At 43.8% G+C, this 26492-nt stretch overlaps 1 protein-coding gene across 1 annotated transcript in view; it reads right to left on the reverse strand.

Annotated features, from left to right (window-relative positions):
* Positions 1–26492, reverse strand: part of TBCD (tubulin folding cofactor D) — a 220676-nt gene that overhangs the window by 23534 nt on the left and 170650 nt on the right. Inside the window, exons 30-32 of the mRNA XM_090061103.1 lie at positions 20713–20796; positions 17176–17334; positions 15764–15902 (exon numbers count right to left, since the gene is read on the reverse strand). Coding sequence (XP_089917229.1) covers positions 15764–15902; positions 17176–17334; positions 20713–20796 — 382 coding nt within the window. The remainder of the gene's footprint in view (positions 1–15763; positions 15903–17175; positions 17335–20712; positions 20797–26492) is intronic.

Below are 26492 nucleotides of genomic sequence, written 5' to 3' on the forward strand. Positions count from 1 at the left end.
GATTCACTATCACTGTCTAAAGGGAAGACAGCTGGTTCACTTGCCATTACTTTTTTTTATCCATGTACTGCATTTCCTAGATCAAGTTTTAGAGTAAAATAAATTATAAGGAAAAAAAAAGACTGGATTAAAGACTATATTCATTAATTTGTTTCTTTTATAATAAAACAACCTAGGAAAAATATTACTACTCTTCTTTGCTTCAGTATTTTGCTGATTTTGAGTCAGAATGCTAAGTCCTTGTGTACTAGGTAGCCCACACTGAAATTAAGAATACTGGAGGATACGAGCCAGAGTGTTTTACACATTTATCAAGCACAGGAGCATTTTTCAAAGGCTTCAGCAACCACATAAAAAATATTTTTCTATTGTGCCTTTAAAAATGTTATTTTACCTGTAAATCCAAAAGACCAGGCAGTGTATGCTGGTTTAAGGTTAGTATACACCAGACTAGAGAAAGCACAGTGAGGCATTAACAAGTTTGTACAAGTAGGTATCTCTCTTCATTAATTCAAATGCAAAATCAAAAATATCAATGATAGCTATTGATCTTTGCTGTGCTTCAAAACCAATATGCCCCAATAACATCTACACTTGTACATTTGCAAAACTCAATTGTACTTAAAGAAATTTTGAACTGAACTCAGTAAACACAGTTCTTTCAGATGTTAAAAGTAATGTAAGATGGTTCTTCATGTAGTGAACAAAGCATTGCATGCTTATATTTGGATGCCTGATATTTAAAAAGCTGTAAAGGGAAATGTGCTTATTGAAAAATTCAGCACATGACCAACTACTTTGTTATTACATGTTAAAGAAATAATTCCATTAACTTTTTAAAGGATAGAATCTACCCACAGTTCCAAACAGTTCCCTTTAAGCACAATAAAAAATAAGCATTTGGCCTTTGTATTTTTGTGATTCAAGTAGTGCAAATGTGTGTTTATTTAGGTGTCAGCACACATGAATTCAAAACAGAAGAGGGCTGACATGAAGAAATCTGTGAAGTCTCATGGAAGTATTTCGTAAGGCACGTGTCTAACCATGTAGTTTTTTTCTGCTGCATTCCTAACATATTTAGACTAACTTCTAGCTGTCTCAGATTACTGCCCTGTTTTTAAGACAGCCAAATCCACAGATGTTTTTTTCTCAGATTCAAAAAATTAACAGAAGGACTGCACGGAAATGTCATTAAAAGACAGCAGTAAACAGAGCATCCAGCATTTGAATAAATGAACTAAACTGTAATGCATACAAAAGCAATGACGAAAGGAGGATGGCAGAAGAATGTGCATACTGAAGACAGCATCTTCCCAACTAATGCAATAATGCAAAAGTCACAAAGGGGACAAAGGCTCTGGAAGAGTTTACATTATACAAACCCAGAACTTAAATGTAAAATTGTACACTGAACTAAAATACGTGCAACTTCTATTACTCTTCCACAACTTCCATTACTCTTAGTCTCCTCTGACCCCAAACTTCTTCACCATTGCATTCTACATTTGTGTCATTATTTAGACAGCAAACTCCTAGAAACAGCGACCATCTTATTGTTCATACATTGCTGAGCACCTTAATCTAGATTGGAGCCTTTGAGCAGACAATGATTCAAGTTTCTAATAATAAAGTTCAGCATGATTATCTATAGAACTTAAGCAAACATTCTTAACACAGCATATACTTATGGCAGTGAAAAATACTTATTTACCTTATCATGACCACACTGATTCCGTTTTCAATGCAAATATACCCTACCAGAGCAAGGACGAATTTGGTTTGGCCAGCACCATCCAATGAGTTTAAATCCAAGCCCTTCCATCTGAAAACAAAGGCCTGAGCAGGCCTAGCCATCAGTCACTGTTTGGCAAACCTAAAAGAGGATTGATTCCCCAGTAGCAGGGAAAGACAACAGGCAGTGGAATTCCTGGGGACAAAGTTTCCATGAGACAGTTTTGGTAAACATAGGGGCAGGGGGCTGGATCTGGCCTGCAGAGCTCTGCAAGCCAGCTCCCCGTGCAGCTCTAGGGTCTGATCAGACCCACGTAGGGCATAGTGTGCACCTGTGCCACGGGCCCATGGACTCCTTCCCACAGAACTAACTACAGGCCAGTTAGCCTTAGCTCAATACATGGACATTTAGTGGAGCATATCCTAAAGCCAGCAAGCATTTGGAGGAAGAAGGGCTGATTGCAAGCAGCCAGTATGAATTATGAAAAACAAATTGTACCAAACAAACCTGATCTCCTTCTTTGACAAAGTAAAAACTTGGGTGGATGAAGGGAATGCCGGGGCTATAGTGTATCTGGACTTCAGCAAGGCTTTTGACAAGGTCTCACATGACCTTCTCATAAATAAATTGGAGAAGTGTGGGCTGGATAAAACTACTACAAGGCAGATAGATAACTGGGTCAATAGCCACAAGCAAAGGATGATTATTAATGGATCCATGTCAGAATCGCAGGAGGTTTCAAGTGGAGTCTGTCCTCAGCCAGGTACTATTCAATGTGTTTATTATTTTGTTGCTGGCATAGGAAGCTTCCAAAGCAAGTTTGTGGATGACATGAAACTGGGAAGGATTGTGAACATGTTGGAGGATGGAAAGTTGGGCTAGAGCTAACAGGATAAAGTTCAGTGCAGACCAATGCAAGATGCTATTCCTTGGGAGGAATAATCAGAAACATAAATACAAAATGGAGATCACCTGGCTGGCCAGCAACTTTATGGAAAAGGGCTTGGGAGTCTTGGTAGACCACACACTCAATGAGTCTGCAGTGTGATGCAGCCACACAAAAGATGAATGCAGTTTTGGGCTTCATCAATAGAAGCATTAGGTGCAAGACATAGGAGGTGATAGTGCCTCCCTACTTGGCACTAGTTAGGCCTCATCTGGAGTACTGTGTGCAGTACTGGGCTCCACATTTTAAAAAGGACATGGAGAAGTTAGAGAGGGTCCAGACGTGGCCAGCAAAGATGATCAAGGGCTTGGAAGACAAGTCATACAAAGAGAGGCTGAAGGAGCTAGGCATGTTCAGCTTGTTAAAAAGATGCTTAAGAGGGGACAAGATAACAGTCTGCAAGTACCTGAAGGGCTCCCATAAGGAAAAGGGAAAGGACCTTTTCTCTCTTGCTGCAGAGAGAAGGATGCAGATGAGTGGCTTGAAGTTGCAGCAAAGTAAATTTAGATTGGATATCTGGAAAAACTTCTTCACTATGAGGCAATGGAATACTTCTTCATCACTGGAGGTGTTCAAGAAGAGGCTGGACAGCCACTGGTCTGGGATGATCTAGGCATAGCTATGCCTATGTTCTATCATGGACATTTCCCATGCTTCTGGCCTTGCTGGTTGCTCCTGGCCCACCCCACCCCACTTTTTCTGCTATACATGTCAGGGTGTTTTTAAGACTCCCCAGAGGCACTGGGTGTTAGTTACAGCTCAGGCTGGGGACTTCAATTGGGGTGTGCTGATTCTCCTGATAGGAGCAAAGCTGGAGGTCAGAGTCTTGACCCTCCACTCAGTCAGACCATATTTGGAATCAGGAAAGTATTTTACCCCATGGTCAAAATGGTATGGATGGTGGGGATTTTTTCTGTAGCAGAGGCATGGTTCTCTACCCAGGACCTCTTGAGTGTATAATGACAACATTTTATAGAAGCTGGACATTGGCTGCCATGGTTCCCCTGCTTCACCTATGGCTGGTGAGAGTGTTAAGTCTTTTTCGCATCAGTGTTGAAGGTATCTTATGTAGAGTTTAGATTATGGTTGTATGGGATGGTTCAGAAAGTGATGATCCTGCCTTAGGCAGGGGGTTGGATTAGATGATCTCTAGAGGCCCCTGCCAGCCTTACTTCTCCACAACTATAACCCTGCTATAGTAACTAACAATGAAAAAGTAAGATAATATACTAATTAACACTAGGGATATGTGAAACAGGCCGTATTAAATTCAGATTCAGCCCGATTTAGGGGACAATGATTTGATTAATTAATTTGGATCACTGTCCTGATTCGATTCGGCCTAATCCAAATCTGAAGATTTCATTCCGATTTAGAGAATCAGCAATTCGCCCATAGACACAGCTTTATATGTCTTTTCTACATACCTTGAGGTACCAGGTGCAGCTCGTGAATGCTGCAATACTGGGGTGGAAGCAGTGTCCCACAGGAGTGCAGGGGGGGCCCCCACACGCTTGGCAGTGGACCCAGAAGTGGACTGGAAGTACTTCCGGTCCACTTCTAGGTCTGCTGCTGAGTATGCAGGGGACCCCCCCACACCTCAGTGATTGGCCACGGGGGGGACCCTGGGTGCCCCCCCCGACCCAGGAGGCACCAGTCACCAAGCCGGGGGGGGGTCCTCTGTGCACTCTGCAGCAGACCCAGAAATGGACCAGAAGGGCTTCTGGTCCACTTCCAGGTCCGCCGCCAAGCATGCTAGGGACCCCCCGACACTCTCATGGGACGCTCCATCAGCCCCACCATCTCAGCATTCACAAGCCACCTGGTACCTTGAGGTACGTAGAAAAACAAACCCACAAAGCTGTATCTATGTCCAAACCGTCAAATCTCTCCGAATCGAATTGTCAGCTTCCAGTTCAATTCAGAGAGATTAATAGGTCTCCTGGTTAGATTCAGATTCGGAGATTTGACTGCTGAATCAGGCTGAATCTCCTCCAAGTCGAATCAGCAACTGAAGCTTTGCATAGCCCTAATGAATATGAGTACAATACACAGAGAAAACATCAGGCACTGCAGAAGTTCCATCCCACTGTCAAGGACAGTAAGAGGGGAAAGAGTGACAGCTGCGTCTACTCCATCCTTTACACCCTCAATTGGGAGAAAGAAAAAATCACAAGGACAGAAGGGGAGTAGCTGTAATGAACACTGTTGGCCAAGAAGAATCTCATTTATGCACATATGAGCAAGATAAAAATCCACATACCATGAAAGGAACCTGTATGGACTGCTACTAAAAACAACTAAAAATAAAAGTGAAGCTTTTATAGTTGTTCAGTGTTTTCACACAACTATTAATACACACGGTATATTTCACTGTACACATAAAAGACCTATTAACAAAACAAGAGCATTCTTGCACATGTGCATAAAAAAAGATGTAATATATATTAAGAGCATGTTATGTTCAATAAACAGCACTGCTTCTGGTTCATTTCAAATCCTGACATATTTAATATACTTAAGTGGCAATAAGGTGTTTTTCTTATACGTAAAAATAATTTAAAGTCTAGTTTTTAGCACAAGTAAGACCATGTCTCCTTATTCTGCTCATAATAGTTCTTTTAATACTCCTGTTCTTTGAAGACAAACAACCCTTTTGAAGTCAGTAACATTTTACATAAAGCATGATGATTCACAATACTTGCTTTTAAAATGGGCCAAAAATTACCCTCCAGTGAATTCCGTTGGACAACTTCTGTATTCAGGACATAGGACCATGGGCCCCATCCTATAAAATTCATTAAGCCGATGCAACTACATGTATATGTAAAGGCTTCTATTCTGATTAGATGATCATGCAGCTTCATTAAATATTCTAGAACCACATTTCCTCACTTTCCAGTTAGCTAGGTTATGATATGTTCTTGCAGTTTGATAAGATACATTCTTGTAATTTAATAAGATAAACATACAACCCCTCAAAAGCCAGTAGTTTCTACTAGGGATCATGGAAAGTTACTACCATCCCTGGAATCATAGGAGTACACTTAGAAAAAGGTGAAAACTACAGCTTATACATTCCATGCATAGAGATCAGACACATAAAATTGGGGTAGAGATATGTTTGTACATTTTGCCAGCTGACTCATCAGCCAATGCCTTCATCAATAAACTAAACATCTGGGAGCGACTACTCCAAATATTTCATGACAGTATTTCAACCCAACACTGAAACTGGTTTATAGTCCAGGGAAAACTAGCAGTCTTTCAAAACAGTATCTCAGAAAAGGTTCTATCACTAAAATCTTATTATTTCCCACTTTATGTTTTTTTAGGCTGAAGAAATCCAATACAACATGAAACTACGTCAAGCAGTTTGCTTGAAACTATGGCAGCTCTAGTAAACTGTAAAAAGAGCACCATTTTATACACAAGAATCTGTGTACTGGGGAGATTTCTTTTATGTAGCTATAAGAGATACGCATTATCATAAGCCAGCTATACAGTTAGAAGATTCTTTTATACAAAGAAAATATCCTTTGAACCAAAGGAATGCTGAAGAATGCCAAAGCCCAAACCCCAAAGGAAATGACATCTTCTGTTTTTCCAGATTACTTAAAATGCTCAGACAAAAATTCTTTCAGCTGTTACCAAAACATTTCTAAGCAAGACACGCACTCAGCACCACCCTTTGAAGCCAAACTCTTTATAAAAAAATAGAAACATCAAAAACAAAACAAACAACCCCAAACCTGTAACTGCCTTTTCCACATGACAGAGGTTACATGTAGATAGTGCATTTTGTTCACACTCATTACTGCTACTGCCAGAGAATAGAAACTCTTTGCAATCCTAATTTAACTCTACATAATAGTAAATATCTCTTTAGAAAAGTAGTAAAAATCTCACAGCCAAAACAGACAACACCTGCTTCTCACCCAAATACAAACAAGCAGTTATTAAAATACAAGAAACACAAAGCCCATTTATTTTCAAGACCCTCCTCAACTTGTGCTCACAAATAATTTCCTGAAAGTCTAACTGAAGCTTTGTTATCCCTACCTACATGCTGTCACATTCCACAGTATAAAGGACCTCTCTCAGATAAACAATTCTAACTCAAAATTGAAGCATGGAAAATGTTACGAAATAAGTCTAGGAGACTGTCTAGAAAGAAATTAAGTTTGATTGTTGTCTGACCCAAAAACCGAGTAGCGCTCCCTGAAGAAGATCTACATGCATCAGGTAGCTTTTTCTCTCCAGGATCTTTAATTATCTCTACCCTCCTCTCTAATTAATGGTATGGATTAGCGCCTTTTTGGACTTGTACCTGGCCCCTCCTCCTCCCACATAAAATGCACTCATACAAGTATCAGTGCATTATTCTGAGGAAGAATAAATGCTTCTCCTCTGTGTCTGCTCTGTCATATGGAAATTTCCAAGGCAAGGCTTGGTAAATGTTCCCTGAGAATTTGCTCCTGGCAAGACCATTTTTCTCCCACTGGTGGAAACCTGTGATCCTCAGTACTGGTAACTAGTAAATGAGAATTTTGGCCATACAGTCTATGATTGTTACTGGGACTGGTGTTTCAATACTGGAGCTGAAGACTTATCAAGCCCTAGGATTAAGTAAAAGTTCCTATACTACACAAGAATCTCCAGCCCTGTGCTGGCAGCTGGCCCAATGCACCTTCCATTTACTATTCATTGGCTATAGTAGAGGAACAGCACCGGGATATCATTTCTGCCACACTGGGAGCAAAGGCCCAGGCTAGAATGCAGAAGTCCCTCCCTCCCTTTTAGAGCACCATCGATCTCATTGAGCCCAACACCTTCCCACTTGTTCTCCTTATGCCCCACACATCTCCCTTTCTCCGCCGCCCAGGAGCCCAGCTTCAACAGGAAGGCTGGGGAGTATTTTAGTTAATGCCAATCTGTGGTTAGGGCACTTTGGATGAGGCATGGAGGAGGGTTATAACCTGCTTCTCCTGCTCCCTAAGCAAGGGCCAAACCGCTAAACTGACAGGTTAAAATGTAGGGGGCCTCCTCCTACCTCCTTTGTATTTCGAAGAGGTGTGCGAGTGCAACAAGTCTACTCTGCCACAGGTGGAAATAGACTCCCAAACAGGGCGCCAATGCCAAAACTGCAGTTCCTGGTCTTTGCCGATTTGTTCATAAGCTATAAAAGACCTTATTGCCGATTTGTTCATAGACTACAAAAGACCTTACGGATGAATCATGGGAGCTCTCTCAGCCCTGCCTCGGAGCAAGACCCTTGTGATGCCAACCTTGTGGGTTAAAATGGTAGTAAACTCTAAAGGGTTCTAGCCTGAAGCAACCCTAAACACAATTCATATTCACCAAGGGAAATGCTTTCAAGTGCTCCACAGATGGGGCTCAAAACAGGAGCCTCAAGAGAAACACTGGTGTTGTGTCTGCTTTCTCTGGACTGCAGGACTGTATTGATAGGGCAGTAGGTAAGCATGGAGTGAAGCAAGAGGACCCAGTGTAGAAACAGCTGCATCAGCCCCAGATTATATAAGGGCAGGGAAAACAAGGCTGCTGTCTAAAAACTCCTCCTGCACTTGCAATGTGGTCCCACTCCACCCACACCATGACCGACTGAGTTGCCACATATAGGATTTGGTCATTGTCCACATCACCAGTGGGCTGTAACATCCCCTAAAGGTAAGCGTGTGTTCTCTTCCAGGCTGGTGAACCTCCTTCGGCGGGCTTTAAACTAGGATCGTCGGGGGAGGGGGAAGATGAGGGCGGAGGAGACGATGAACTACCAGGCCCAGCAACAGCCAGCGAGCCCAGACCAATGGTCAAAAGGGAGAAACAGGTAAGCGATGGGGGACGGGGCATTGCTGAGACTAGGGGGTCAGTGGGCACAACCGTTGAAGGCCTCAAATGCCTCTACACGAATGCTCGAAGTATGGGGAAGAAGCAGGAGGAACTCGCCCTCCTCCTAGCTGTCACCAGCCCTGACATAGTAGGGATCACAGAAACGTGGTGGGACTCATCGCATGACTGGGTGGTGAGTGTCAAGGGCTATAGGCTATACAGGAAGGACAGGATAGGAAGGAAAGGTGGAGGAGTAGCACTCTACATCAAGGAGGAATATACTTCCTCGTTAATTAGCAAGGGGGTAGAGGGGGGGCACTCTGAGGTGCTCTGGGTTAGAGTAAAAGGCAGTCCAGGGGAGAGAGACTTAACGGTGGGAGTCTACTATAGACCCCCCAACCAGGGAGAAGAGCTCGACCAGGAATTCTTAGGTCAGCTTACAGAGGCAGTGAGGGCTAAGGATGTGGTCATCATGGGGGACCTGAACTTCCCAGACATCTGCTGGGAGGAGCAGTCAGCCAAGTCTGATCGCTCACGTCGGTTCTTAGCCAGAGTGCAGGACCTCAATCTAACCCAGGAGGTGCACAGTCCCACCAGGGGAGACGCCTTGTTGGACCTGGTGCTGGCCACGGGTGATGACCTGGTGAGGGGGCTGCGGGTGATGGGCCACCTGGGAGACAGCGATCATCGCTTGCTGGAATTCACCATCCAGCGTAAGGTGGCAAAGGGCTGCAGCAAGGCAACAGCCCTAGACTTTAGGAGGGCTGACTTCACCAAGCTAAGGAGGATCGTTGAGGAAGCGCTGAGGACCCAGAGGGGAAGGGAATCGGATGTCAAAGGTGAGTGGTTGCTCCTTAAGGAGACGATCCTTCATGCCCAAAGGGAGGTAATCCCAACAAGGGTCAAAGGGAGCAGGAGGGCACATAAACCCCCATGGCTCACTAAGAGCATCCGGGAATGTCTCCTTGCTAAAAGGGAGGCATATACCCAATGGAGAGATGGGGTCATCGCCAAGAAGGACTATGTTACAGTCGCCCGAGGATGTAGGGGGGCAGTCAGGAGGGCCAAGGCAGAGTTGGAGATAGGACTAGCTTCCCGGATTAAGGACAATAAGAAGTCCTTCTTCAAATACATAGGGGGTAAAAAGAGGGTCCCGGGTAATGTGGGGCCCCCCCTGCAGGACACGATGGGCAACTTAGTCATCACGCCAGATGACAAAGCTAACATATTTAACGATTTCTTTGCCTCTGTCTTCCTAAGTAGGGACCAGTTCAGCCACCTCCCTGCTGGGCCCCCCTCGGGCCCCGAGAGAGACACGCCTGGGCCAAGGGTTAGCGAGGAGTTAGTTACGGTACTTCTGGAGAGGCTGGACGTGTTCAAGTCTGCTGGTCCGGACGATCTTCACCCTAGGGTTCTACAGGAACTGGCCGAGGTCATTGCGGGACCCCTGGCGCGGCTCTATGAGCACTCGTGGTGCTCTGGCGAGGTGCCGGAGGACTGGAAGAGGGCCAATGTGGTCCCTATCTTCAAAAAGGGAAAAAAAGAGGACCCGGGAAATTACAGGCCAGTTAGTCTGACCTCAATCCCGGGTAAGCTCTTTGAAAAAATTATCCTGGCACACATCCAGGAGGGCCTTGCGGGGGAATGCATGCTCAGGGGCAACCAACATGGGTTCATCAGTGGCAGGTCTTGTCAGACCAACCTGGTGGCCTTTTACGATCAGGTCACCAAATCATTAGACGCAGGGGTTGCTGTGGATGTAGTCTTTTTGGACTTCCGGAAGGCTTTCGACACTGTCTCTCACCCTGTCCTCATCAAAAAGCTGGGAGACTGTGGTGTCGATGCCCACACGGTCAAATGGGTCGCCAACTGGTTGGAGGGCCGCACCCAGAGGGTGGTAGTGGATGGGTTCTTCTCGACCTGGAAGGACGTGGGCAGTGGGGTTCCGCAGGGCTCGGTCCTCGGGCCCGCACTGTTCAACATCTTCATCAGTGACTTGGATGAGGGGGTAGAAAGCACCCTGTTCAAGTTTGCTGATGACACTAAGATGTGGGGGGATGTGGGCGCACTAGAAGGGTGCAATAGGCTACAAGCTGACCTTGACAGGTTGCAACGGTGGGCGGATGAGAATAGGATGGGGTTTAACACTGATAAGTGCAAGGTGTTGCACATGGGGAGGAAGAACCGGCACCACACTTACAGGTTGGGGAACTCCCCTCTTGCCAGCACGGAGACGGAAAAGGATCTTGGAGTCGTCATTGACTCCACGATGAACATGGGCCGGCAGTGTGGGGAGGCAGTCAAGAAGGCCAATCGTACCCTGTCATGCATCCACAGATGCATCTCGAGCAGGTCCAGGGAGGTGATCCTCCCCCTCTATGCGGCACTGGTCAGGCCGCAGCTGGAGTACTGCGTCCAGTTCTGGGCGCCACACTTCAAGAGGGACGTGGACAATATGGAAAGAGTTCAGAGGAGGGCCACTCGTATGATCAGGGGTCAGCAGGGCAGGCCTTATGAGGAGAGGCTACGGGACCTGAACCTGTTTAGCCTTCACAAGAGAAGGTTAAGGGGGGACCTTGTGGCCTGCTACAAACTGGTCAGGGGGGATCAGCAGGTATTGGGGGAGTCACTGTTCCCCCGTGCGCTGCCAGGAGTGACCAGGAATAACGGTCACAAACTGGCGGAGGGTAAGTTTAGATTAGATATTAGGAGGCGCTACTTCACAGTCAGGGCGGCTAGGGCCTGGAACCAGCTTCCAGGGGAAGTGGTGCAGGCTCCTAGCCTGGGGATTTTTAAAAGGAAGTTAGATGAGCACCTTGCCGGGGTCATCTGACTCCGGTGCTCTTTCCTGCTAAGGCAGGGGGTCGGATTGGATGATCTACCTAGGTCCCTTCCGACTCTAGCTACTACGAAACTATGAAACTATCCCAGACATCCTCCCATTGGCATGGTGCTGTTCAAGAATACACCATGACCAGAGGCAGCTGAAAACTAGTGACTTTCTCTTGGTACATAACGATGGTGACCTTCACTTAGCCCCCAGCAGCACCCCAGATACAAACTTACACTGCCCTAAAGGGGTTTCTCTAGATTTTCTGCACCTTCAACAAACTATGGCTAAACGATGGGATCTGGCTCCTAATTGAGAGCATGGCAGCAAACACTGCTGAGAGAGAATGAAACTTTGGCACCTAGAGAAAAACCCAGAAGAGATTCTTTTTCTAGACATCACTCTGCAGAGTAACATGAAACAAATGAGGTGGAAGAAATTCAGAATTTTGGGTTCCCTGGGTCCAGCCCATTCCTGGAGATGACTTAAGCTCAGGGGACTGGAATGAGAGAGAAAAATGCGTCTTCAAAGGATGGCTGAAGAGAGCTCTCAGAGAGGAGAATGGAGTTTCAAAGCTACCCACAGGGCCTGGAAAGGAAGGATCTCAAGAGCCAGACTTCTCACAAATGCTCTCATTTGCCATTGAGCGCAGCCATGGCCCCTCAGATCCTGGAAAGGAGCTGCAAAGGGCTTGTCTCTCATAAAGCAGAAATAGGCAGTGAAATTCCTGTGGGGAACTTTCCTAGGCAGGCTTGGTTGCCACTCTGTCTTGCTGGAAGAGCTTGTGTTTGGTAATGTCTTGGGAGTACATGGGAGTCTAAGTTAGTAAAAAAAAATATCTAGTGGTATTGCAGGCTGTGATGGTTTCAAGAAGCCTCTCCTGCCAATTATTTCACTGTGTGGAACTACAGAAGCAACAAAAAGAGCCAAACAGGTGGCTTCAAAGGGACTACCCCTTTCTCTTTAGCTTATGCTCCAATTAGAGTAGCGGCTCAACTCCCCCAGTTTAAAGCTAGAGATCTGCTGAGAAACCTTGCTTCCTCACCCTCTTTCCATTTCTCTTCATTCCTTACTACTGGCTTGGCACATTAATCCATCTCATCTCCATTACACAAAGGTTAATTAGAGACATGTGGAAATAAAGGTAGGGAGATAGGGAAAAGAGCATTGCTTTGCTTATTTTTTTACTTCTAGTGGTGAAGGCTGAGAAACCTAACTGTTTGCAAGGAGCTGCTACAGCATCCCTAAGTTCTAATCACCGATTAAAAAACTATCATCTAAAAAATAAAATCTTGCAATAAGAGCACATCCAAACTGTTCCTAGCTGTTGACTTTTACACAGACAAATTCTGATAAGTATATTCTCACCCTTTCAAATAAAGTGCTTTGGGGTCAGAACCTTGCAATTATAAATGCAAATTTTGCCTATGCCCTACGGCATTTTGAAGACAGATTACTTCACAGACTCCTAACAAAACGAACACAGGAAGAATAGTTAACAGCTCTGATAATAAGCTGTGTAACTGTTGGCACATTTTTAGCATAATTTTGTCATTTTGTCATATTTCTACCAGCAGGAGTTGCATTTAGGGCAACATTCCTATGAAAGATGGAGTTGCAGCTGGTCAGAAATGTCACAAAAACATCGTGAGTTTGATGAACCGTCACTGAATCACAGGCAAGTTTGCCATCAGAAACTTCCCTTGAATGCTACTGTGATATGGGAAGTGTGGACTTCTAGTTCCAGAACAACTCTGTCAAGCCAGAGCTTCTAGTCTCCCAGCTGTGAAGCCAGAAGCCTGAAAACCCTGTAAGCCTCAGAGTCAAACTAGGGCTCAGGGCCCACCTCTGGAGAAGAGACCATGGAAGTCTTCAAAGCCGGAACTTGAATGGTATTCCCTGGATTTCCAGGCTCACTGTCACAGCGTCTGGACCTTGATATATGCTTCCAGGATCTATGGCTCCAGGGCACCCCTGTCATTCACACAGAGACCCCAGGGCTTCCAGACCTCTGAGCCAACTAGTTCCTGGATTCACCCAGTTCCTAACCTATCCAAGGTACCGTTCTGATGCACTCAATTCTGATACTTCATTGTGCATTACATATTGTTGTGCAGCACATTTTTTCTGTTTAGTATTAACTAACCATTCACACACTTATCTAATAAAATAGATCTGTGCATTATATGTACATAAGGAAGAAATCCACGTAAGACCAAGTCTACTATTAAACCTAATCTGGCAAAAATCTCTCCTGTTTCTCAGTTTTTTTTACAAAATACCTCATACTTAAATGTTCCCCTAAATATCTCATTTCCCTCTTTCTTTTGTAACCCAAGATCTCTAGCTTACAGCCCATTTTACCTAGAGGGCATTCTCCAACCCATAACCTTTTCTTTGTCTCACCTATCCACTAATGAACACCTATACCTCCTGACCCATGTCAGTCCTGCTTCTCTCATGCCCTAAATGGAGTGCAAGCACATGTACTTGCCACTACAGTAAAAGATTGGGAACAAGCAGAAATTTAAAAAAAAAATTGCTGCTCATCTGAACCAGCAGAGATGCCCCCTCTAAAATCATTCAGATAACCACTTCAATCAAAGTCAATGGTCTGCACTAAACTGCTACATAACTGAATGTACTACGGCAATGGTTGTCAACTGCAGGTATGTGTACCCCTAGGAGTACTTAAAAAGGTGGTAGGGGGTAATGCAGAACAAATGAGAAAATATTAGAAGTGCATTGATATATCCGTCCTGGATCAGATCAGCACCAACATAAGGAATATTGACTATATTGGCAATGAGCATTTTTTTGACTAACGTGTCCGATAATGTAGCCGATAAATGCCGCATGCATGTGTGCAGCCACAGCACAGCTCGCAGGCAACCAAGGAGCACAGCCCGGCAGCACGGAGAACAGCCGGGTCTGGCTGGTAAGTCTGTTGTGAGGAAAGGGGCGTAGGCAGGGGAGTAACTCAAGGCCTCAGCAGCGCGGGAGAGAGTGGGAAATAGGGCAGGGGCAAGGGCTACCCAGCAGGGCAGGACGTGGGACTGAGCCTTGTGCAGCGGGGAGAGTGGCTCCCGCTGCTACATGTAACCCTGGGAGGGCATGGGGGACATGTGCCCCCAGATCTGTGTTCAGGGCAAGAGCAGACTGCTGCTGGGGATTGGGGCAGCGCCAGGCTGTTCCCAGCAGGGGGACTGGGCCAGGCTGTGCTGGAAGGAAGGGTTGGGGGGGGACTACAGCGAATTCTGGAGTGGCTGCAGCCCCTCCTATAGGCGCTCGGCCCAGCCCTCGTCATGCAGCGGCCAGAGCTGCCCCCCTTCCTTCCCCCCCGGAGGAGCCACTCGCAGCTTCATCCCAGTGCCTGCCACTGCCCCAGCCACACTCCCTCCCCAACTGCAGGGGCCTCAATCTGCACCCCCCTCCTTAACCTCCCTCAACAGACTTACCAACCAGATGCTGCATATACTAATAATGTATTTAATGTTAATTAGTGTAGCCTGCCTTATATCACATAATTGATAATATTAAAAACAAGAAAAAATATAAAGGGGTACATGAGCTGCAACTTTGAGACAGAAGGGGTACGCTTGTTAAAAAAAAAAGGTTGAAAACCCCTGTACTATGACGTTATCTAACTGATTGTTCAGCTTGCTTGTAGTTTTAAAAACTCCTCTATGCCTCTGCCTTGATCTTACTGAAAAGAACTAGGCTACTACTCTGTGCCTAAATCCATATTCCTTAAAAAGCATTTAATGGGAATTAACTTTAAGCACAGAAGAGAAAACAGTCATCATGAGGAGTTAACATTTCAAAGCCATATTCTGAAAATAGAACAAAAGGTTGTTCTTAAACATACTAGCAGACAGTAATAAGCAAGAAAACAGGAAACAACCAAACTACTTACACTTTTCGAACATGCTTGGCTCAAAAACAGAGCCAGTCTCCTGACTGCCTGTCTCTTGTTCTCCAATTATGGGCAGAAGAGACAGGAAGTCAGGAAAAGGAGGTTGTGGGATTGCTGTTGGAGGATTTCCTGTGCTTGCCTTCTGCAGGGTCTGGTTGAGTTTCAAACATACTACAGATAGGGCAGGTTCATCCTCAGACTATGAGCTGCTAAAGTCAGACTGTACTGCTGTCAATCAAGCTTGGGGTTTTCAGAGTAGACCATCAGTGTAGGCATACCCTAGATGTTCTCACAGTCTCCTGCTTGGTCATGAATCCAAGAAAATACTATTTTATAAATAAAATAATAGGCTTTTAAACTTGCAATTGGAATTCAATAACAAAAATATCTTCAATGTTCACTGAAACAAAATATTTTTTTTTCAGTCAGCGTGTACTCATGGGGGAAATAAATACTCCTAGCAAACAGATAGCTGGAGTCCTGATATCTTACCGTTGATTCTGTTAACCCACCAACAGACACTGTGAGACCCAGCAACACGTAGTACTGATATGCTGGCAAACCCAAAAGCTGGGTGATTCGAGGGAAGGCTTGTGAGGGGGCATTCCAATTTAAAGTTATAGTCTCTGACCTGTAAACAGAAAAAAGCAAAGCAAAAGGGCTCTTTATTTTTATTATTAATAATAATAATATTATTATTTCTCCAGAGGGTCCTAGATTATATCCCCATTCAAAGCCAACGCATCAACAAATGAAGAAATAGTCTCAGAACTACACAGCATAATACAGCATGATATATAACAAATATCTCAAAAACCATATTGATTCTGCCCCATAACATATATATCCTGACAGAAAGAAGCAACCAAGCGGATAATCAGGACATACTTTTAAGGCTACTCTAGAATAGCTCTAAAACTGAACTAGTATAATACTGTGCAATTTTAGAGGCAACTACAATAAAACAGTTTGGGCACCTATACACATGCCTGACACCTGCTCTAATGTGTTCTATTTAGACTAGATTAATTGAGTCTGCTAGAGCATTCTAATTAGAGTGCTCCAGCAGCCTTGGCGTCATGTGTATTCAGCATCCCTGCCATTTCCAAATGGCGGCAGAGGCACTTTCAAGCTCATCAAACAAGCTTCAGTTAAAGTGCTCCTGCCACCATTTTGAAGAGCAGGACACTGAATACACAAGACACTGTTGGTGTTTTAATCAGAGAAGCTCCCAAGAGCCATTCTAATTAAAAAGCCTCCACCCCAATCCCAGAGCATGTGTAAAGATGCCCTTTGGTCAAGACAGACCAACTCCACACTACAGATAAAAACAGTAATACTTTTTATTATTCTAAATCAAATATTAAATTTTTTAAATATTAAAATCAACACAGGTTTGGAAGAAATACAACTTCTCCAATGTTGGTGTATATCCCACATACTCCATTTAGTGTAAGAGAAAGTTTTCTCTGGGAGCAGATAATCCAATAGCTGCTCACTGCAGGTTCCTTACCCTGAGGCAGCAGGCACTGGGTGACACAATAAAAGATGATGAACAAGATGTCATTATGGAATTGGCCAGTGGACTAACTCCTATATTTGTAGCGAGTGTTTAGCAATATTTATTATACGATGGTTTCCGACAAAAAAATTATAATGTAATTATAAGGTATTATAATTATAATACCTTGAATACATTTTTCTGTTTATTTACATTAACATCAAACTCTCAACTGAAAATCCCCTTGGTAAAACTCATTTTTCAATTCTGAATTCTTTAACTAGATGGAAATCCAAGCTTTCTTACACATTTTTACATTTTGATACAGAGCAAGAACAATTTTCATTTTGATATGTTTAGCCCAGAAAACCACTTTTATAAATTAGAAGAAGAGCTAGATTACCTTGGAAATATTCTTTCTAACTCTTCTCGATGAGGTATATGTGGAACTGAAGGGCTGTCGAAGTGCAAAAGATTGAGGAACACAGATCCTGCATGAGCCCGAAATCTATCAATTTTTTCAGCTGATTGTTGGGCCAAGCAGCACATAATTTGTTGACAACTACAAATGTAAAAACATGAATACATCCATCACATCACAAAAATAAAAATACTGTATGTATTCATATACCACATGCACCACCACTGCCTCAAAAATTATCAATTCAAAATGTGGGGAGTGTCTTGAGGAGAACTTAACTTCCATACTGCAATGGAAGCAGGTGGACACTAGAATGGTAGAAGAGGGATGTGCTCACTTACCCAGAGCTAAAACCTCTGGTCACATGGGGCTGGGATGGATTCCCATTGTCAAAATTATCTCCCCAGGTTTAACACTCTCACAGCTGCTGCCAAACTGGCAGTTGTTGTTGACTGAGCAGCAGGAGGAAGGGCAGCGATGCTGATGAGGGGATTTGGTTCCATGCAGCTAGAGTAAGCTAGGTAAGCTGGTGCCAGGGCAAGCAAGACTGGGGGGGAAAAAATTCTTCATTCTGCTTTCCCAAAACAAGGTGCATGTCTTATTTGGGGATGTGTGGTATGCAAGTAAATATGGTACTCTACACATCTGAAACAAAAATTCTTTGCAGTAATGGTTAAAAATGTAATTCTTCTGTTATTCTACTGAGATATTCCACTATAGAACAGTGTTCTTGCTTCAACTTTCATAGTGATCAATATAAATGATACGTGGCTTCAATATGGTATTTAGGAATATATTCCATTTTCCAAAGATTAATCTATAAAATACTTGTAGGTCCAAACAAGCAAGACAATGCAATCAATACTAACATATACCTCACATTTATGGAGCAACCTTTACCCTGTGCCTTATGGACTGGACATACAGCATAAAGATCACCAAAGAAATTCAGTCACTTAAGATGGAATACATCAGTAATTCTAACAAAACTGTGCTTTCAAGCAGGGTATGAAATACATAGGGAACCAATTCTTACTCCTTCAAATATCCATTCTAAAGCTTGGTGGTGCACACATCAAGGAGACTACACAAATAAGACATAGCTTATATTCTAACCTCAGCTGTATTTGAGCTGCCTCACTCATACCGCTAAATTCCTGACTCTAAAGATTTTCAAGGCAGCTTTTCTCAAGTTTTTTTCTGTTGTACAAATCCTAGCATTTCTTTGGGCCTGACAAATAAAAATAGTAGTAAACATGAGAAATACTACTTGTGTTATACTTTAAATTGGGGTACCCACACTATTTTAACAAACATAACATGATCTTTGTCATCACTGTTAAACCATCAGAATTAATCTTTTAAGTCTTATTCAAAAGTTTACCTTTGCATCAGTCTCAAACAGAAAAAATCACTTCTCACAGAACCCAGAAATTTCCTTCAAGGTGTCTCATTCACATAGCTACTTTTTTAATATAAGCAAGGAAACAGTGCACACATTCAGTTGACTGATACAGATTTACAGAATGGAATACATACATTCTCTCTCTCTCTCTCTCTTAAAAAGGTTCTGATGCAGATAAACCTATACCAGTTTTGAAATCTAGATTCTTCTATTCATAAAAATACTGTTCAACAGGATTCAAAATGTGGAACACTGAAGAAACTCTGTTTATAGTTTTGATTATTTCCTTATTAAAAATGCTAAGACAAAACAATGAAATAGACAAATTCAGTCCTGCATTCTGTCAAGGATGGGGAAGATGGTGCTCTTCTGCTAATTTATTATAAAGTGAGGTTCTAACACCTGTAACGCAGGAGGGTGCAAAACGGGCCATATTCGATTTGGATTTGACTCGAATTGGGCACAGTGATTCAATTCGTTGATTCGCCACACTTCAAGAGAGATGTCGACAGCATGGAGAGGGTCCAGAGGAGGGCCACTCGTATGATCAGGGGACAACAGGGCAGGCCCTATGAGGACAGGCTGCAGGACCTGAACCTGTTCAGCCTCCAAAAGAGAAGGCTGAGGGGGATAAACTAGTCAGGGGGGAACAGCAGGCATTGGGGGAGTCACTGTTTCCCCGAGCACCGCCAGGAGTGACCAGGAATAACAGTCACAAGCTGGCAGAGGGTAGATTTAGGTTAGATATCAGGAGGCGCTACTCCACAGTCAGGGCGGCTAGGGTCTGGAACCAGCTTCCAAGAGAAGTGGTGCAGGCTCCTACCCTGGGGGTGTTTAAGAGGAGGTTAGATGAACATCTTGCTGGGGTCATTTGACCCCAGTATTCTTTCCTGCCATGGCAGGGGGTCGGACTAGATGATCTGCTCAGGTCCCTTCCAACCCTACAAACTATGAAACTAAGATCACTGTCCTGATTCGATGCTGATTCGGAGAAGCTGAAGATTCAATGCCGATTCAGCCATAGATACAGCTTTAAACATTTTTTCTACATACCTGAGGTTCCAGGCACAACTCGTGAACATTGAGATGGTGGGGTGGATGGAGCATCCTATAGGAGCACGGGGGGACCTTGCATGCTCAGCAGCAAACCCGGACTTCTGGGTCCATCGCAGAGCGCAATGGGGGGCTCCCCCACACTGTCCCCAGCTCAGCAATCAGCCACGGGAGGACCCTGGGCGCCCCCCCAACCCAGGAGGCACCAGTTGCCAAGCCAGGGGGCAGGGGAGTCCCCCACACACTCCTCAGTGAACCTGAAAGTGAACTGGAAGTACTTCTGGTCCGCTTCTGGGTCTGCTGGCTAGTACACTGGGGACACCCCCATGTACTCCCGTGGGATGCTCCATCCTCCCCACCTATCTCAGCATTTATGCCTGGAACCTTGAGGTATGCAGAAAAAAATATTTAAAGCTGTGTCTATGTCTGAATCATCAAATCTTTCCATATCTCTCTGAATCAATTCAGAGGACTCCAATTCAATTCAGAGCGATTAAAGGGTCTGCTGATTCAATTCAGATTCAGCCGCCAAATTGGGCCGAATTGAATCAGCGACCGAAGCTTCACAACAGCCCTACTGTAAAGATATGGAAAGCTGTTTCCCTGATGCATCCAAATCTTGGAGTAGGTGAGTTCTGCTCAGTAGCCAAGGAAGATAAAAGGGTCAGACTCTCTCTGAGAAAAAGACAATTTTAGAATAGAAGCAAAGTAGCTCTCCAGAGGAGTACTCTAGGAGGACCCTTGATCAGGAAAAGCAAAGGTTAAGGTTTATTAGGTAGGAGATGGGTACAGGATTTTTAAGTGAACAATAACAGCAAACCCAAAAAAGGGAGCAAATTTAGACCAGCTCATATATGTAGCATTACTATTTCCCTGTTGTACCAAGGTGTTGCAAAGCTTAATACATTTCTATAAGAGGCTTTGTAATGCTCAGTAAGACATTATATATGTAGTATGCAGGAAACATTTTTATGCAGAGTCATACTCAGAACCTTCCAGGTCACATAAAACAGTATATATAACCCATAAAGAAAGGCATATAAAATAGGCAAACTACTCACATGTTGGCACTAATTAACGTTGGATCATTCCGTACCAGTAAAAGTGTCACCTCCATCAGACTTGTCATAGCAGCTTCTCGTACCCTGTTGGAATACAGAACTTAAATAAATGTACAAATGTAATTGGATCAGGCATACACTCAAAAAACCCAAAAAAAACCAAAAAACAAATTCAGTATTGAAATTAGGTACCTAAATAAATTGCCAGACATTTTAATGCTTATGTTACATCTATGAATAGCTGCTGTGAGCTGTTCAGGCAGATCATGAAGTATATTTTTGCAAATTCCTATGTTTAATTTTCACAAATAAAATAAGAAAAAAAAACCACTCTCCAAAATGCGCCAACTACATATGACCAGAAATTTGTAACAGAATGGCTAAATTATAAACATCAGAATTTTATACAAATTATTAGCTATAATAATGCCAAGTGGTGCCTGTAGCTTCTTAAATATATTTAGGTTGTAAAATTCTTCCTGCCTTTAAATTTACACATCAACCCTCATAGCAACATCTTCCCATTTAATATGAACTCAAAATCTCTCTCTCTCTATATATATATAAATAATTAAGTGCATGTCTGTATGTATACATTAAGCCTGTGCGAAGCAGCTAGCATTCACTTCAGATTTGGCTGATTTGGGGGACAGTGATTCGAATCAGTGTCCCAAATCTATTTGGCCAAAACTGATTCAGAGATTCAGCTGCTGCTGAATCAGATGAATCTCTTAGACCCCATCCCCTGTCCACTCTCCCAGCTTCCAGCATTTTGAAAAAAAAAGTGGGCTGCTGCCTGGCAGGGGGGAAATTCCCGCTGCCCCCCCCACTGCCCCATGTCACATGGGGGGCTCTGTCATGAGCCCCCAGGCCTTGCTTGCTCTTTCAGCCCCCACCCATGGCTGCCCCACCCACCCCAGATCCAACCCTTTAAAAAAAAAAACAAAACAAAAAAAACCTGAACTCACCAGCTCTCTGAAGCTCCAAGGTTGCTGCAGAAGCCAGTGAGGCTAGGGTTTTTGGTTGGGTTTTTTTTAAGAGGGCCAGAAGCTGGGGTGGGGGGGACAGCCATGGGGGGTCATGTGGCAGCAGCGGGCATCGCCCCCCCCCACCCAGCAGCACCTGGTGAGTAGGGGCTTTTTTTTAAACAACTGGGAGCTGGGGCCGGATGGGACAGCCACGGGGGGGGGAGGGGGGTTGGGGGAGTAGGCAGGAGATGGGGCCTGGCAGGGGTCCCCCCATGGTCCCCTTCCCCACTCCTCTAGGCCCCCCCTACCCCATCCCCTACTTACCAGCTCGGAGTCTGGATCCAGCTCCCTGCTGCAGCTGGTGGAGACTGCCTGAATCACTGAAACTCTCAAAAGCTTTTCCAAATTGATTTGGAGAGCTTCAAATCAATTCGGACCTTTTAATTGGTCCCCTGATTCGATTCGGATTCAGAGATTCAGCGGCCAAATCAAGCCGAATCTCCTCCAAATCAAATCAGCACCTGAAGTTTTGCACAGCCCTAGTATGTATGCATGTTCATTTATAACTCAAGAATGTCTGGTCGTATCTACTCCAAAGTTTCCAAAATCACTGAATACCACCCAAGGAAAATTATAAGTGGGTTATTTTTCACTTGACCCTTTTTAGGGCTTCTATTGACTGGGATTACTTCATTTCTCAGATAACACACTGGTACCACTCCGTTTTGGATGCAGTGAATTCAGTTCAATTGTCACTATTATATTGATGCTCTCCTTTTTTCACACCACATTAATTATTTAAGGATAAATATGTTGTACTCTGTTCTTTAAAAATAAACAAACACTGCAATTACAAAAATAACAACCCAGGTGAAGAATGAGTACTTCAGCTAAAATTAACAAGTTGTAGATTGTAAAAATAAAGATACTCATAATTCTGTAGAAATTCTGAAGTCAACAGAAAGTGATTGTCTATAAAGTTTAAAAATGGGTGGGCCACACTTATAACAAGAAAGTCAAACTACTTAGGAAAGAGTGAAGAAATTCAATCTAAGTTTGGCAGTCTTCCATAAAGGAATAGTTTTCCTTTTTCATACAATATCTTACTATTAGATATTCATGTTTTCCACCTGTAGACAGATTGGACACGTCCCAGCAAACAATGTCACAAGGAATTTTAAGTTCACATAGACAAAGTTGTTAACTTTCCCACGATTCCTTTAAAGAAACAGAAACACACACACACACACACACACACACACACACACAGCTTTACAGAGGAGATGGGCATATAGAAGTTTATGATCAGGAAAGGGGTTTTTTTTTTAGTTACATGTTTCTGTTACTGTTGATTGATGCATCTCAAGCTGGTCCAGAGAGGTGATACTTCCCCTCTACGCGACATTGGTCAGGCCACAATTGGAGTACTGTGTCCAGTTCTGGGCACTGCACTTTAAGAAGGATGTGGCCTGCCTTGAGAGGGTTCAGAGGAGGGCTACCCGCTTGGTTGGAGGGCAACAAGGCAGGCCCTCTGAGGAGAGGCTGAGGGACCTGAACTTGTTCAGCCTCAGCAAGCAGAGGCTGAGGGGGGGATTTGGTGGCTGCCTACAAACTCATTAGGGAAGATCAGCAGCAAATAGGAAGGGCCCTATTTCCCCCAGCAACATCTGGGGTGACAAGGAACAATGGCCAGAAGCTGCTGGAAAATAGGTTCAGGTTAGAAATTAGGAGGCACTATTTCACTGTTAGGGTGGCTAGGATCTGGAACCAACTTCCTAGGGAAGTGGTCCTCGCTCCTACCTTGGGTAAATTCAAAAAGAGGTTGAATGAACACCTGTCTGGGGTCGTGTGATCCCAGCATGTGCTCCAGCCAGTAGCGGGGGGTTAGACTAGGTGATCTGTTCAGGTCCCTTCTGACCCCAAACTACTATGAAACTATACCCTTATTCCACAATAGCTATTCTGATTAATTTTCCCATGTGGACAAGACCTAAACGTGAGATGAGGAAAGGAGCAACCCCCAAGTCATCATCTGCCATCAATATCAGGAAGGAATTCATGAGCACCACAAAGATAAGTCTTAAGCAGGTACTCATTCTTCTCCCCAGATGTTGCACCTGTAATTAAGGCAGCTAAAAAGTATCAAATAATTTTCCTTATGTTGATTTTCTTCCACATAAACAGTTAATGCAATCACTGCATAGATATTAGTAAACTGTCAGTGAAACAGAAAATAATTCATAAATCACTCTTTATAAAAGTATTCCACTAGGAGTTTAACCAACCTATGCTCTCAATTTATGGTACCAAATTAAAATTATTAAATTTGATAATGCCCCCTTAAAGGCACATGGAGCAACATTTACTAATTAGCGTTTGTAAAGTGTCTTCTAAAAGTTTTGACAACCAGAAGGCCTCCTCAAAAGTACTTTTGCTATAACTGAAAGGTAGATACTGCCAGAGGGAGGACTACACGAAGGAAAATTATTTACTTGTTATGGATTTTTTTTTTCAAAAGAGCTCACAGGTACATACCTTGGACCATGGACCCATCAATAAAGGGCAGGAACTCCAGGGAAAGTTCTGAAAGTAGCTACTCGCTACATCATAAGCACATGCTACATTTCACCTCTGTGAAAGAATGCAGTTATCACACCAGCATACATAAGATCTTTTACTAATTCAGATACGTAAACATATATCACCACATTTGCCAGGAACGTGAATGGTCATGTGTGGATCTATTTTAGTTTATACATTCACAGAACAATTATAGGCAAGTATATTTTCTTAAAATATTTAATGCATCCTATCCATAATGCATGCTCATACTCAGGGGACTAAAAAACTGTGGGTGGTCTCTTTAAACACAAAAAGCACTAGCCACTAGGAGAAACTAACACATGCAAATTGTCACTCATTGGTAAGCAAGTGCCAGCTCTCCCATACAGAAATATCACAACTAAAACAATACAAAACGCAGCTTTACAACATGTCTTCTTTCTTATTCAAGTAAGAAGAATAAATTTTAATGGCCGTATGAATCATTTATTCCTCATCTCCATCAGAGCAAGGGTGGGAAAGCCCATGTTTTGTCTGCAGCAGCAAGTTTTAATGACAGCTTTGGCAGCAAACAGAAGAGGTAGAAAATGTGGGCCCTTGCCCCAGAGCAAGTAATAAAAAGGGCAACAACAAAAAATTGAACTTTGACAAGGATTATTATGACACTAGCTAATTGCCCATCATGAAAGATGGAGTATTTACATGACTCTCCTCCTCTCCTGCTCATCCTTCGGGGCCAGCCATGTAAACAGTCCCTCTGCTGCCATCACATCCTCCTCCAGCCTCTGACATGGTGGCTCCCTCCTCCCTGCCCATCTCTCCCTCCTCCTGCGAAGCAGCGTGGCTTCCCTCCACCTGAGGCAGCACCAGCAGCTCTCTCCCTGCCCCGCCTGCCCCACCTCCGCCTCCTCCCACTGAGCAGCAGGGCTTCCCACCACCTGAGAGGCAATGGTGGCAGCAGCAGGTCCCTCCCTCCTGCCCACCTCCGCCTCCTCCCATGGAGCAGCAGGGCTTCCTTCGACCTGAGGTGGCAGAGGTTCCCTGCCCCCCACCTCCGCCTCCTCCCATGGAGCAGCAGGGCTTCCCTCTGCCCGACGAGGCATGGGCAGTGGTGGCAGCTCCCTAACCTCCACCTCTTCCCACAGAGTAGTCGGGCTTCCCTTTGCCTCAGGAGGTGGCTGCAGCAGCTCCTTCCTCCCCACCGCCCGACCCACCTCCGCCTCCACCTCCGCCTCCACCTATGGAGCAGCGGGGCTCCTGCCTCCCTGCCTGAGCTGGCAGCGGTTCCCTCCCTGCCTAAGGAGGCAGAGCCCCCACAGCCAATCGCCACTGTCCTCTGGGCTTCACATGCACAGTTGCCCAAAACTTGTATATTATGGTTTATTATTGTTGTTTTAAACTACATGGTGGTCTGTAGGGATTAACAGCATTCTACCATAAAATAATGTTACACAAATTGTATGACTGTCATTATTATCCATATCTAGATCATGTTGTCGGTTATGGGTTGTGCTACTGTAGTTCCCATTCATGGTGGTAATTACCTATTTAGCTTGAGGCATCTGCCTTTGTACTTAAGTTGCCTAATATGTGAAAGTCTTTCTAGAGACAAATTTGATTTATGTAAAATCCCAACAGGTTCTTGGCTTTTTGACAAAAGTGCAGGGGACAAACTAACATGCATTTAGATAGTTACAGTTGGTTAACTAATGATAGGCAAAAAGATATGTTCAACATGTCTATACCCTTATCTCATCTCCTCATTCCTAAATAATATGCACTTTTATGATTTCGGTCCATGTTTGACTTTTATGGGATTTTTTAAAATCACGCTTACCATCTTCTTTCCTCAAGGTTATGGAACTTTTTAATCAGCATTCTGTATAGTCCATATTTATGAAGCAAAATTCTACAGCTGTATTTTATTTTCTAAAAATACACACTTCTGATTCTAAACTTTCATTTGAAATAAAATGGAGTGTCCAGCTCTTAAAACTTGCAAAGAAAACCTTGCAAATTTAGCTAAGCCATGCAGATGCCAGAGGTCCTTGCATCTGCCACCAGCTCCCCTGCAGTTTCCCCCAAAAAACTTTTATGACAGGTTTTTTCAATACAAAATTCTGCACCACACAGAAAATTAAGATGATGGGACAGTAGAGTTATAATCTAACAGTATTTTAAATAGCACAAGGAAGGTCCTTCTGTTTTTATTTCATACTCAATTCAATAAAACTTCCTGTTCTTTAATTT

The sequence above is a fragment of the Crocodylus siamensis genome, chromosome 8, assembly GCF_052110815.1.
Source record: "Crocodylus siamensis isolate JL-2025a chromosome 8, ASM5211081v1, whole genome shotgun sequence".
Taxonomy (NCBI): domain Eukaryota; kingdom Metazoa; phylum Chordata; order Crocodylia; family Crocodylidae; genus Crocodylus; species Crocodylus siamensis.